A 12,706-nucleotide genomic window follows, 5' to 3' on the forward strand; every position below is an offset into this window, starting at 1 on the left:
GGCTATATTGGGTTATCTACTGGCCGGATAATTATCCCACGACTCTGCCTATTCTGCATCTACGATAAGGAACTGCCGATATACCAGCAGATCTTTACTTATTCAACGTTCTGGGGCTTGTCGAAACATATCAAGCAGCATTTGAGCATGCTAGATGATGGCGCACTGAGATCTTGCCCATGCTTCCCAAGCATGTGCACTGAAGAAGCTTAAGTATCTGCTAAGGCCGCTGTAACTTCAGGGGTAGTAGGCGCTGCTAATCAGGATCTAGCGGTTGCTGTGTGCTGTAACCTGCTATCCTTTAGGGCCTATAGAAATCACGAAGTATTTATCTACCTAATGATTAGTTGACTTAGGTTAGGTATTGGTGTTATTTTTCTTCTGGATAAGACTTTTGAAAGGGCACCCCAGGAGGAATGGACAACTCCAGCCATCCAATCGCCTGTGATATCAGTAGCAAGTCAAATCTGATGAAACCCCCAAGCCTGATGACGAATGAATGCCCATGCCACGAAACCCAAGCCTAGTTTAGATCTGTAGGTACGAAAGCAACGTGAGGCAATGGGCCAGTCAGGTCTAGACTCATGCACGAGGGGTGCGGGTTGACGTTGTGGGTGCGCTGGCAAACTGCTGCAGCTTCTGCAGTTCGTTCTCCACTTGGGGCCATCTCATTTACCTATGCATGCGTACATATCCGTGTCAGGGAAGGGGCGCAATGGATTGATCAATCAAGGTGCTCTGCGACATGCAAATTTCCTGGTGATTTTCTCTTTTTTTTTTCTGCGTTCCCTCGTCTACCGGAAACCTGCTGATTATGACTGGGTCGAGACACGATATGATGTGACGGGGCTGGCGCGGCGGGACACACGGACGCAAGGGACAAGGAGTGAGTGGTCTAATAAGGCCTTAGGGAGGTGCAGTCCTAAGGAGGTGCATACTTTATGGTGCATCCTTTATAGTGCATTAGGCACTTTATGGTGCATATCCCTGCCTTCTCGCTTCGTCCCCCGAGTAATTAATTTTCTGCTGCACGAGATTCCCCTCTTCGTCGTCGTCAGGGGTGATTCGTTGGATTTATTCATTTGCTGAATAGTCGCGGGCTGATGTGACGAGTTTGGTGGGTGAGTCAACTTTGCGAAAGCGACACCGTACGTACTGCGGACTGACGTTGATTGACTGGGTCCATCCCTCTTGGATCCATCCATCCCTCTTGGGTCCATCCCTCTAACGTTAGGCTTTTAGTTGCCGAGTACACTTCACTACAGCAACGTCTTCAATAACACCAACAACGCATCCATCCCCATCCCTGCCCACAGTTGCGTGGGCGATTGCGCCTCGCCGTCGACCAATTTACGCAGCGCAACGCACGCGTGCAGGTGGTCGGGGAACGAATCCAGCCATATTTTCCCCCTTCCCTTTTTTTCCCTCCCCCCCTCCAACAAAAAATCCCTTATCGTGCGCTGCGCTGCGCTGCGCTGCCCAACCACAGAGTAAGGTACCTGCCCAGTGTGCCCTTCGCGATACGACGCGTATGCGCCTGCCCGATTTCTTCTCTCACGTGGGCGGGCGACTCGGAGGACTCGACTCGACGTACCGGGGCTGCTGGATCATGTGCCACGGCGGCCTCTATCAGCCATCGCACCGGGCCGCACTCAGCTACAGCTACAGCTACAGCTAACAACATCGCATTCTCAGCCCGGCCTGGGCCTGACGCTCATGGGCGGCCTCACCATCGTTGGGCTGACACTAGGCACATTTACGATTCTGCCCGCGCTCATCCTCTGGCTCACTCTCATCCTCAGGCTCACTCTCCGGCTCTCGTCCGCCCTCTCACTCACACTCCCACCACCCTTCCGCCGCTGTCGCTGCGCCGGCCACTGCGGATGACATCATGGCTGATCAAGGCGACGACAAAAAGGGTTTCTGGGGTGGCCTGCTGCGTCGGGCTAGTGTCGCCAGGAAGCCCTCGACCAAACAGCCTCCGGTGCGTACTCGGCCTTTGTTCTTTGTCATTTGTCCCTTGTTCTTTGTTCTCCTCTCATTTGTCACTTCTCACTTCTTGAGCCGCTGTCTGCTGTCTGCTGTCCGCTGTCCGCTGACCTCCCTCCCCCCAGCCAAGAGAGCACTCTCGCCGTCTCAGCGATGCTGAACCCGGCCCCGTCTCCAACCCCGTGGCCGACTTCGTCCCGGACCTCCAGAGACGTCGCTCCGGACCGGTAGACGGCCCTCTGGCTCCCGCCGGTCGTCGCCGGCCCCGACGGCCCCAGTCGGAGATTGACCCGGACAAGCCATCCGGCTTACCTGCTAGGAAGGCCGGTCCACCCAGCCGCCGCGTCTTCCGTTCCCCCGGGCCCCCGTCGTCATGGCCTCCCAGCGGCGTGTCCAGTCATGAGGAGCTCCCCCCTCAGCATGCCCTCGAGCTCGTCGCCCGCGGTGCTCCCTCTCACAAGGGTCACAAGCGGTCTATCCCCCATGCCGCTGACAGCTACTATGCCCTTTACACCACCTCTACCGGCAATCGTCATGACGGCACCGACGCTGCCAACTTGCACGATGGCATGACTCAGTTCATGACCTTGCGGACACTCAGCTCTGGTCGTGCTGCCCACCCTTGGGAGACTCTGGAGCAGCCCAGCTTTGCCTTCTACTTTGGCCATCTGCCCGGCACCATCACCCTCAACCAATGGGCTTCCATGTCCAGTCTCCTGCCCCCGGCAATCGGACTCCGCGACTCGGGCGTTATGCCCCGGCCCATGGACCTTGAACGCATCTTTGAACGCTTACAGGAGCTACGCTACGGGCTCGAGGATGACGATGAAGCCCTGCTCTACCGCATCCTCTATAAGCGCATCCTACGTGACCCGGATAAGATCCTGAATCCTCATCGCACTCTCGACAAGCAAATAACTGACCTGATCCTCGTCCTATCCCGGCCCGACTGGATCGACTTTACCAACGCGCGCAACCAGGTTGCAACTCGGTTCGTATTCGATGCCACCAAGGCCAACGGTGACCAGTATCGCAAGTTTTACCATCAGCTACTCCTAAGCATCGAGCTTGACCTGCGCATCCAGTCCCACCAACATGGAGACTGGGCCAAAGAGAAGCTTCTTCAGCAGATCCCGCCGACCATTCAGTGGAACCTGGCTCTGGCTCGTCGATGGCGTGAATATGTCCGCGTTGACGACTTTGGCAAGACGCCCGAGGATAGTAAGTCCCGTCCAGTTCCTTGCGTGTGAGGAGACGAGGAGCTCTACGGATGAGTACAATGCATCTCTAACCATGAATACAGTCCTCCTTCGATACAAGCTTAAAAAGCGTCAGATCAAAATGCTCAAGCGCTTCGCCCAGATGATGAAATGGCCCAACCTGGCAGCCACTCTGGAGAATATGAAGCGGAAGGATTCGGAGATGGCTCTGGACGACATCAGTTCCGATGCCTTTTCTTTTTTCAGCGGTGTGATACTTCCAGGGGTAAGTTTAACCACTTCACGAACAGTGGTTCGAGGACTCGGTTGTCAATAAGCGAGATTTCCCATTGAAGAAGGCTAACAATTGACAGCCAACCTTTCCATTCCTCATTATGAACACCCTCTTGGATCTCGATCCCGACACCGCCACCGACGACCTAGCACTCCTCTCTCACAATCACCCCCACTGTGGATTCCAGTATCGGAATAGCTACACCTATTGGTCCTCCACCTGCATTGTAGGCAAGGTGCTGGCACCAACCTGCCACTCGGTGGCCGGGTGGGTGGGTCCGGCACGACCCACGACGGATCTTGGTCGGTCCCAAATCGCCCGGATCCGGAGTCGACGGCCGAAGCAGCGCATGGGACCTGAGGATGTTGAGTCCATGGGAGAGCGATCGGACCCGCTTGGGCCCCCGGCTGAAGTGTACCCCGTAGACGAGTACCAGCTCGTGGCTCCGCGGGGCGTTGATGAAGCCATCGATACAGTACGGATTGAGCTGCTGACCCTCAAGGCGGCAGACCGGCCCGATGACACGACACTAACCGTCGGGGGCCCAAGGTTGTTTGACGCAACTGTGCAGTTTGCCATCGATGGCGTATCGTGGCCACTTAGACTCATGTACGACGTGTCTTTTGTGGCTGCGTGGCCATGCTCTGACGGACCGCACCCACTCTTCTTCGACTACGTTTACACGTCGATCCGCGTTGACTCCATCGTTGGTGTCCGTGACTGGGGGGGTCTCTACGGAGGACCGCCAATACACAGCGTGCGATCTAGCCCTGGGCCTGGCATGATGAGAGGGCCCTACCGAGACCTCTTCAGCCACAGCTTTGGCCATGGACCTAGCAACGGGAATGGGTTTCACAATGGGCATGGAATGTATGATGGTGCACTGGACGAGGAGGGGGATGATGATGACGAGAAGGTACTGGTAGTCGAGGCTTTTGGTGTCCGGGACAATGAGGTTCTGGCGCGAGCATGGTGTTCTCACTGGGGACTCAGCGCTGTGGTGGCCGACATTCGCAAGACATGGTAAGTGGCAATTGATACTGCCGTCATCCGTAAGCGCTAACAAATGGCAATAGCATGTCCTGCGCCATCCGAGAGGCGTATGCGGCGACGCTGACAGTGGTGATCCTGGTAGAAGGACAGGAATATGTCAGTGATGAATAACGAGGTCTATGAAGTTATGGCGATATTTTCGGTTGAATTGTCTCACACTATGCGAAGGATTGGTTACGGCATAAGGCACGCATATTAAAGGTGTACAGGTTATCTCTTGAGGGAGATTGATAATGTAGCTAAGGGGTTTGGATTGATCCCACTGTAACCTCACGCTTACCGTGCTACCTCCATCTGACCCATGTTAATTCGCGGCAATGTGACTGTAGGTTGTTTCCTTTCTCGAAATCACGCAGTTTGATGTTTGCTTCTGTTTGAAGGTGTCGTTGAAGCGACACGTGAATCACCGGTTAATCGAAAACGAGCAAACCGGAAAGAGTCATGTTCAGTCATTGAATGATGAGTATTGCTATTTACACATACAACTGTACTCTTAATCCTACGAACAATTATGCAGAATCCCCCCAGAGAGAGTAATTTAGAAGATATTTTTTCTCAAGACTAATATTTAGTATTTATTTTTTATTTTATTAATTAGGTTTAATTTGACAAGACAACGGATATTTAGGGCTGCTACCTTCAACTACCTTATGCATAAGGCAGATAGGTACCTTAGTTAAGCTGATGCTTTCGTACCTCAGTTAAGCTGATGCTTTGGTACCTAAAGAAGCTTGCACCTGTGTGCGAGTAGCAATCATCTCGTTGCGAATAGCAAACTCTAAATGATTGCAAGGCAAGAGAAACAACAAACTCAAGCTGCCCATTTAATTTGCCAAGAGTGGTTGAAACTATATATATGCCCTACTGCTCCTCCTCCAACTTTCCTCTCTTTCTGTTCATACAACCCTATCAATGTCTCCTTTTATATATAAGGAGAGGGGATATCGTCTGCCAGACGAATGCCCTGTCGACCCAGGTGCAAGCCTCGATCCAATCCACTCTGCGGTGCTAGCCACGGCTCCGTCCCAAGATTCAGCAACACGAAGGACAACGAAAACACACCCAAGAATCAATCTGCGTGCCTGTGGGACGCTGGTCTCTGGACAGCTTGCACAGAATCAAGAGAAGTCATCACCAATCACTTTGATTGCCAGCAATGGAACGCTGCAAAGAAGTCATTTTTCGACCGCGCCAATCCCAATCGCCCAGCGAGGAGGATATCGTCGTTATTAGCTGAGACGATGTTGGCGGCGGTACAGTGCTGAAGAGAGGGTGGCCTGAGGCAAGCCAGTGAGCCTAAACCCTAAACATCAAGAATGAGTATTTAAAACTCCAGAAGATGAAGCACCTCTTCTTCTCCGCTCACTTCCCTTCACCCACACTCTTATTTTCGCCTCCGTCCACCACAACCTGAGGTAACCTCTTTTGAATGCCTTCATCGTGCTCAGGCAATGCTCTTACACATTCAGACATCGGTACATCTTCGTGACACGATTACAACGCTGTTGAAACATGGACACCACTGATGCGGTAAGTACGTCTCTGGAGTCGCACTTGTGCATGCGCTTATTTCTAGACAGCCTCCACCCCGGAAAAGATCAAGTGCTCTCACGAAGGTGTCGGACAAACGGCTAAGGTGAACCCGCAACTGCCTTTCGAGATTCGTGAACAAATATGGAAAGAACTCGCCTTGGCCACTCTCTGGCCACTCTCGTCAACGTGCAGGGTCCAAATACGGATGGTCCCTGCCGCGTGCAGGTTGAAAGCTTAGGATACAACGAAATCCTTCACTCGGATTTGACCACCATCCCGCCGCTTTTCCGAGAATTCCTGTACGCAACTCGCCGCGTGGTCATCTTCGCTATGCCCTCCAGAGAGGCTCTCCGCAACTTCTCCGAGCTCGTTGGAGCCCATTACGGATCCGACCCGTCACTTGTACCAAGACTTCAAGTTGAGATCAAACTATTCTCGACAAAGGACATGGAAAGCGCACTGAGTTTAGGCGCATGGAAGGATATTGATACACCACATGGATATTGCCAAGGGGCATACGAACACGTCGAAGAATGGATGGACGCATCCAAAAGCTGTCGGCGGCACTGCATATCCACATCATCATGCTTCAACCTTGGAGAGACTTTCGCAAGCTCCGTGGCCTTACCAGGCCTTTGAGGGAATTTAACCATCGAGTGGAGGTGAACGTTAGGAAAGAAAGTTGGGACGGGTTCCCAAACACTCAATTTTTAATGAGAATTTTTATTCGCACACAGATACAGTTCCCCTTGACTAAACCACAAGACAAACCAATATACCTAGTAAACATATTGAAATTCTTAGGCCTACTTAAACTCACATTTATTGATAAACTAAACCTAAAAAAATGAACATGATGAAAAAATTAATTAGGGAATAAACATAAAAAACTAGTCTTAGGATGATATAGCAGCAGGAATGAGATGTGCAGTCATATATGCAAGTAGCAATAGGTGTGTGTGCGAATGGCCATACTCTTTTTAATTCATGTGGCCATCGCATCCTTCGCAGGCATCAAGCTGGACCGACCATCGGATTTTACGGGAGTTTCAAGTCAAGAGACTGATCAAACTCGGATGCAGATGGTTTCAGTGGTAAAATAGTTGGAGACGTTGACATATTGTATAAAGAAAGCCCCCAAAATTGTTCCAGCTGGGCGGTGCTTTGATGATTTCTTTTCCCTCTCTTTGCAGGCAGCCATGCAGGCGCAAAGGCATTGATTGTGCATCAACTTTCCAGGTGATTAGATGGTGTGGCACGAAACGATAGCGGGAGCCCACTTAGCCAATCCAGGGTAGGGTCTGATGCCTGAAAGGCGCTGGAGATGAGCGCCTGGGTGGTTCGCCCGCAGGGAGCAGCTGCCTTGGGAATAGGAGCGTCGGTAAGAGTCACACGGCCAACACCAAACGGCGATGTCAACAAGAAAATCGTAAAGACGAGATATAGTATATAATACATTTGGATCATTTAAATCCGCCATGCGTAAATCGCTGCAAGTCGTTGCCCGCCCAAATCTATCCGTAAAAACTAAAGCCAACCCAGCGCCATAATACAGTGGTGCAGTCTGCACTAGCCACACCAGTGGCTTCTAATCCTCGCCATATTCATACACAACACTGGAGAAGGCCAAGCACTTAACCACGGTTACGTGCTTGGTTGAACTGGATTTCCCAGTCTGCCATTTTGCCAGCCTGGTGAAAATATCCTCGTCCAGTATTGGTACCGTTGACATAGAAGCGCTCGGTCGTGTCGGTCGAGCCAGCCCAGGTGCTGAGCGTGCTGCTAGTGCTCGGGCTTTGCCGGTGTCCACCCGTGGAAGAGGTGTTGTGAGTGCTGGCCGTCCTAGATTTACAGTTAATAATGAGATTTTATACCATGAGAGGGCTTGCCTTACTGGTTGCGAGATGGAGAGTTCATTTTTGAAGGATAATTTGGAATGTTGGTTATGAGTTGGCTAGGACAACAAGTGTTGGTAGCGTATTTGGTGATGGTGTGGTTGGTTGTTGGTGGTGGGTGAGTGGGTGAGTGGGTGAGTGGATGGGTTGGTTTGGGTTGGTAGGCTGTTCTCAACGTCGTGGACAAGCAGTTGTTGGTGAGATGGATTGATCTGAATAATTTCAATAAAACACTTCAGGGAGGTATAGCTTTTATAATAACCAAAGTTCCAAAGACCACCTCAACCGTCACAGACGTGAAGTGGAAAAAAAGAACAACGGGGCTTTGCAACAGCCCCATTGAGCAAATGGGCCATTTCGCAGAGGAAACTGGAACTAGGCACGCCGCCTCGCACAAGCTACTTTCGACGGCAACTCCATCGCGACCACCGTCATCAGAGTTTCGCCGTTACGAACACCACTTGGCTGGGGTCTAGGACGTGTGGGCCGAGGAGGGATGGGGCGGGGAGGGTGGTGTCGCATTGGAAATTTCGCCCGTGTGAATATCCCACGTCCAACTGCAAGACAGAGCGCAGTGCGTGCCTGGAAACCAGAGGGGCAATGAACCGCTCTGCGGACTGCGCAGGGGGTTTCTCAGTTGCAAAGCCGAAAAACTCGCGCGCAAAGTGCTGCTCGTGGGAACTACGCAACTGCGCACCGCGGGGGTGAGATTGGAATGGCCATGAGCATGGTAACGAGGGGCAATCATTGGGCCAGCATCGCGTCGCCTCGTAGGGCGGCGCTATGGACTGCATTCGCCACATCACCCACATCAACAGGCTGTGCCGGCCGAGACCCAAGAGCTACGAGTGGCTGACGTGGGAAAGGTGAAGAGTGCAGGTTTCAGGTGATGCTCGGTATTGGTATTGGGGCACAGCAATTGGAAAAGCCGAACGGTGGCCATTCAGGTTCAAAACACTATCGTCGTCGATGTGTAGTAACTGCGGGTTGAGAGAAACTGGGGCTTCACCTCGCCTTGTTCTTGTGTGGCGGAGCTGGGCGTCGGCCTAGCATCGGTCTTTGACATGTAACATCCCAGAAGATACCATTGTCTTTTTCTCTACTCGTGGTGATCCCAATTGATCTCGTTCCCAGTCTTGGACTGCAATCTCGACGAGGGCTGAATTCGCATTGGACAATTGGGAATCTGCATGGATGCCTGGAACAGGCGTCACGCGGAGCCAGGTAATCCTCCGTATGAGATTTCCAAAAACCCCTCACCAGCTGGAAAAAGGGACGATATTCAGAGTCATCCTGAGCAGCTGGAACACGGTGGTTAGCGGTGTCTCAGGCCAAAAGCCGCTGCACGTTCATGACGACCACCGTAAGGCCAGGACTCGCCCAAGGACTCGAAGGACTTGACCAGGGTGGCGTTTTCGGCGTGCCCTGGCTATCGGCTGAGCGGGTGGGGGCTGTACAGCATCCAAACTGGACAAATTCATTTCCCGCGCTTCACTTTCGGAGATTTATCAGCGCAAATATGGGCGATTGTTCCGGCTGCGCCCAGATCGTGGGTTGTATCCATTCGCGATTGAGTCATAACGGTACGAAGTACACCGTCTCAACTACGCAGCGGCGGGCATCGGTGGAACGGTGTTGTGCGCAAGAAACGAGGCAACTCCCACCTGATTGTTTCTCAAACAAAACAAGTGCGTGGCTGTAAGACACAAAGACGGAGTCATCTTGGAACTGAAACGTATTTGTCTCAGGTCGTTGTCTGTCGTCATCGTCAAGTCTCTCGGAGATGTGGTTGAATGGAGAACTGCCTGATCAGCATGTCACGTGGGCCCCAGGCAGCTAACTTGGTGGTTCTTTGTTGTCCGCGGCACATCTGGTGCAGAATCGACAGCAATGAAGCGCTTGCTAAGTGATCCTAATTTTTAATGCCGAAATCATGATTTATTTCATTACTAGATCTCCTCAATTAGATTACGGGAGTCAGATGTGACCAATTGTAAACAAACACTGGCCTTCCTACAGGATAAGGCCTGGGAAAGTTAGTGCTAAAAATTAGGGCCTTTAGGGGCTTGAGGGCGGCTTAGTGCTAAATTCTAGAGGGGTTAGGCACTAAGAGCGCTGAAGATTAGGGGCGCTAAGTGCTAGTGAATTAAGGCCTCGGGGGTAATCCAAATTCACAGTCAGGTTTGTATTGACATGCTCGTACAGCAAATCAATGAAGCCAAGCGCTCTAGAGACTAAGATTCGGCTAAGTGGCTTGTAGGTATGGACATAGCTCTTGACATCAAGGTGACTAGCAGACAGTTTGTTGAGGCTGTCCAATGTGTACGTATACTTCACCAAGAACCGGCCATGGGTATTGTGCAGTTTAACTTATTGGGTATATATTCTAAGATCAATGCCTAAGCCCTTCCCTTCGTCGAGGACCGCCTTGCAGTCAATTCAAGGAGAAGCAGTTTCCCATGCTTGACAAAGTTGTGAGGTGCTATAGCAATGTTTTGGCGCTAAGAAAAAGACAGAAGCCCGATGGCATTTACCAGTGGGGAGCATAGGTGACGAAGCCCATGAGGCAACCGGCAAGGAGACCAGCAACGGGAACGGTGATGAACCAACCCATGTAGATCCAGCCGACCATGCGCCAGTTGATAGAGCGCCAGTCACCGTTGCAGAGACCAACACCGACAATGGCACCAGTGATACACTGAGTAGTGGAGACGGGAAGCTCTGTTAATGGTTAGTATATGCAATCAGGGGAAGTGAAACCCAAGACTTACTTAGGCGGGTAGCGAGAATGATGGTGATGACGGAGCCCAACTCCATACAGAAACCACGAGCGGGAGACATGAGAGTGACACGGTTACCCAGGTTAGCCATGATGTTGTATCCATAAGTCCAGAGACCAATGACGATGGCAATGCCACCAAAAGCGAGAATCCAAATAGGGACCTCAGCCGTGGCGCCGGAAATCTTGCCGGTGTTCCAAATCTGGTATATGGAAGCGTAGGGGCCGATAGCGTTGGCGACATCGTTGGCACCGTGGACGAAAGAGGCGGCGGCGGAGGTCATGATCTGGAGGAAGGTGTAGAGGAACTCGGTGCGGTTGTCAAAGTGCTCAGCACGGGCGTGGATTTCCTCAACATCTCCAGCAACGACAGACTTCTGGCTCTGGGAGCTGACAATGTCCTTGTCAACACCATGAAGGATAGCGAACTTGATAGCCCACCAGATGAACTGCTTGCTGTACCAGGGGCCTGAGGGCTTGGGGCCGATCATGGACTTGTGTGTGGAGGCGGTCTGCACAGGAACCTCCTCGGAGGTGTTGTCACTGACGTTCTTCTCGTGTTGACCCTCAATATCCTCAGTGACAGTGGCAGCACGCTGAGCTTGGCGGGCGTCGAGCTCCTCACGGGTAAGGTGGCCCTCGTAGAAATCGCGGACGATACCCTGGAAGTTGGCAGGGGGAGGGGGGACGGGACCGCGGCGGAGCAGGAGGGGGCCCTGGAGGATGTGGTACCACTTGATCTGCCAGTCCTCCTTGATGACGACACGGTACAACCATGGGACAAGAGTGACAGCCATGAGAAGACCCCAAGCAGCACCGGCAGCGACGATAACACCAGGGATCTGGGCCTCGGTGAGGTTGACCTTGTATGAACCACCCTTCCAGATGAGAAGCATGGTAATGAGAGATCCAGTGACCCAGAAGTAGACGGGGACAAGGAAGAGACCAATCATGGTAGGCTTCTTGCGAAGGAGGACACCATACTTGGTCAAGAGGAAGAGGGCAGCTCCGAAGAAGCCAGACAGCATAGGAGCGATGATCCATGCGAGGAAGACCTAGCGACGGTGTTAGCAGACAGATGCGATGGGCTTGAATGATTTTACTAACCTGGACGACACCCTTCTGGATATCAACAGAGCCATTGTCCTTGTAGCCAACCCAAGTAATACCACCGCTACCAAGGGCACCGAAACCCATACCGAGGACACCGCCAAGAATAGAGTGGGTAGTGGAGACAGGGAAACCGAAGCGAGTAGCGAAAGTAAGATAGACAGAAGAGGCAATGACGGCGCAGACCATACCGAGCATAAGAACCTCGGGCTTATCCTCGAAAGAGTCGATGTCGACAATCTGGGTTCGGATAGTGTCGGCAACCCGCCCACCGACACCGAGGGCACCAGTGAACTCCATGGCGGAGGCACCGATCATGGCTTGGAGGTAGGTGATGGACCGCGACGAGACGGAACTGGCCCAAGAGTTGGCGACATCGTTAGCACCGATGTTCCAAGCATCAAGGAAGGCAAAGATTGTGCCAATGGCAAGGAGGTAGTCGTATTGGGAGAGGACAGCCATTGTATCGACTTGTGTCCGGAGACGATGCCGGACTAAAACAATGCTGTGGAGGAGTCCAAAGAGAGCAGGAATTTGATAGGTACCTATGAGGCAAGAGCGAAGAAGGAAGAGTTTTGAGTGCTGGTTGTTGAGTGACCTGGAGAGTAAGAGGAAGGACAGAAGGGGAGCGAAAATAGGAAGTTATATATCTGGAAGCGAGCACCTCTAGATGAAGAGAAATCTCACAGCCATTGCACTTTGCCCAGAAAAACGATAGCCACACGCCCACCTACACAACTTCAGCTTTGACCATCGATGCATGGCCACTGGTGTTGTGTGTGGAGTCATCCGAGTGCCAAGAGTGGAACTTCTGGATGCTCAGAGTGGGAACACAACTCGTGCCTAGTTCCCT

General features: G+C 52.2%; 4 protein-coding genes across 4 annotated transcripts; 2 read left to right on the forward strand and 2 right to left on the reverse strand.

Annotated features, from left to right (window-relative positions):
* Positions 1 to 1,560: 1,560 nt before the first annotated feature.
* Positions 1,561 to 4,734, forward strand: BGZ61DRAFT_210864 (uncharacterized protein). The gene is made up of 5 exons (XM_046238012.1): positions 1,561 to 1,984; positions 2,115 to 3,210; positions 3,293 to 3,474; positions 3,563 to 4,506; positions 4,560 to 4,734. Exons 1-5 carry the CDS (start codon positions 1,892 to 1,894, stop codon positions 4,645 to 4,647), a joined length of 2,403 nt encoding a protein of 800 aa, XP_046106040.1. The 5' UTR covers positions 1,561 to 1,891; the 3' UTR covers positions 4,648 to 4,734.
* A 1,175-nt stretch (positions 4,735 to 5,909) lies between these two features.
* BGZ61DRAFT_448970 (uncharacterized protein) lies at positions 5,910 to 6,849 on the forward strand. The gene is made up of 2 exons (XM_046245539.1): positions 5,910 to 6,066; positions 6,117 to 6,849. The coding sequence occupies exon 2, from the start codon at positions 6,211 to 6,213 to the stop codon at positions 6,706 to 6,708; it is 498 nt and encodes a 165-aa protein (XP_046106041.1). The 5' UTR covers positions 5,910 to 6,066; positions 6,117 to 6,210; the 3' UTR covers positions 6,709 to 6,849.
* Positions 6,850 to 7,703: 854 nt separating this feature from the next.
* Positions 7,704 to 7,986, reverse strand: BGZ61DRAFT_531008 (uncharacterized protein; the record flags this gene model as incomplete). Its single annotated transcript, XM_046253649.1, has 2 exons — positions 7,704 to 7,911; positions 7,964 to 7,986. The coding sequence occupies 2 exons, from the start codon at positions 7,984 to 7,986 to the stop codon at positions 7,704 to 7,706; spliced, it is 231 nt and encodes a 76-aa protein (XP_046106042.1).
* A 2,508-nt stretch (positions 7,987 to 10,494) lies between these two features.
* BGZ61DRAFT_531009 (phosphate transporter) lies at positions 10,495 to 12,315 on the reverse strand (the record flags this gene model as incomplete). The annotated part of the gene is made up of 3 exons (XM_046253650.1): positions 10,495 to 10,685; positions 10,736 to 11,798; positions 11,851 to 12,315. 3 exons carry the CDS (start codon positions 12,313 to 12,315, stop codon positions 10,495 to 10,497), a joined length of 1,719 nt encoding a protein of 572 aa, XP_046106043.1.
* Between the last annotated feature and the right edge of the window lie 391 nt (positions 12,316 to 12,706).

The sequence above is a fragment of the Ilyonectria robusta genome (assembly GCF_021365365.1).
Source record: "Ilyonectria robusta strain PMI_751 chromosome Unknown BGZ61scaffold_7, whole genome shotgun sequence".
Classification (NCBI taxonomy): domain Eukaryota; kingdom Fungi; phylum Ascomycota; class Sordariomycetes; order Hypocreales; family Nectriaceae; genus Ilyonectria; species Ilyonectria robusta.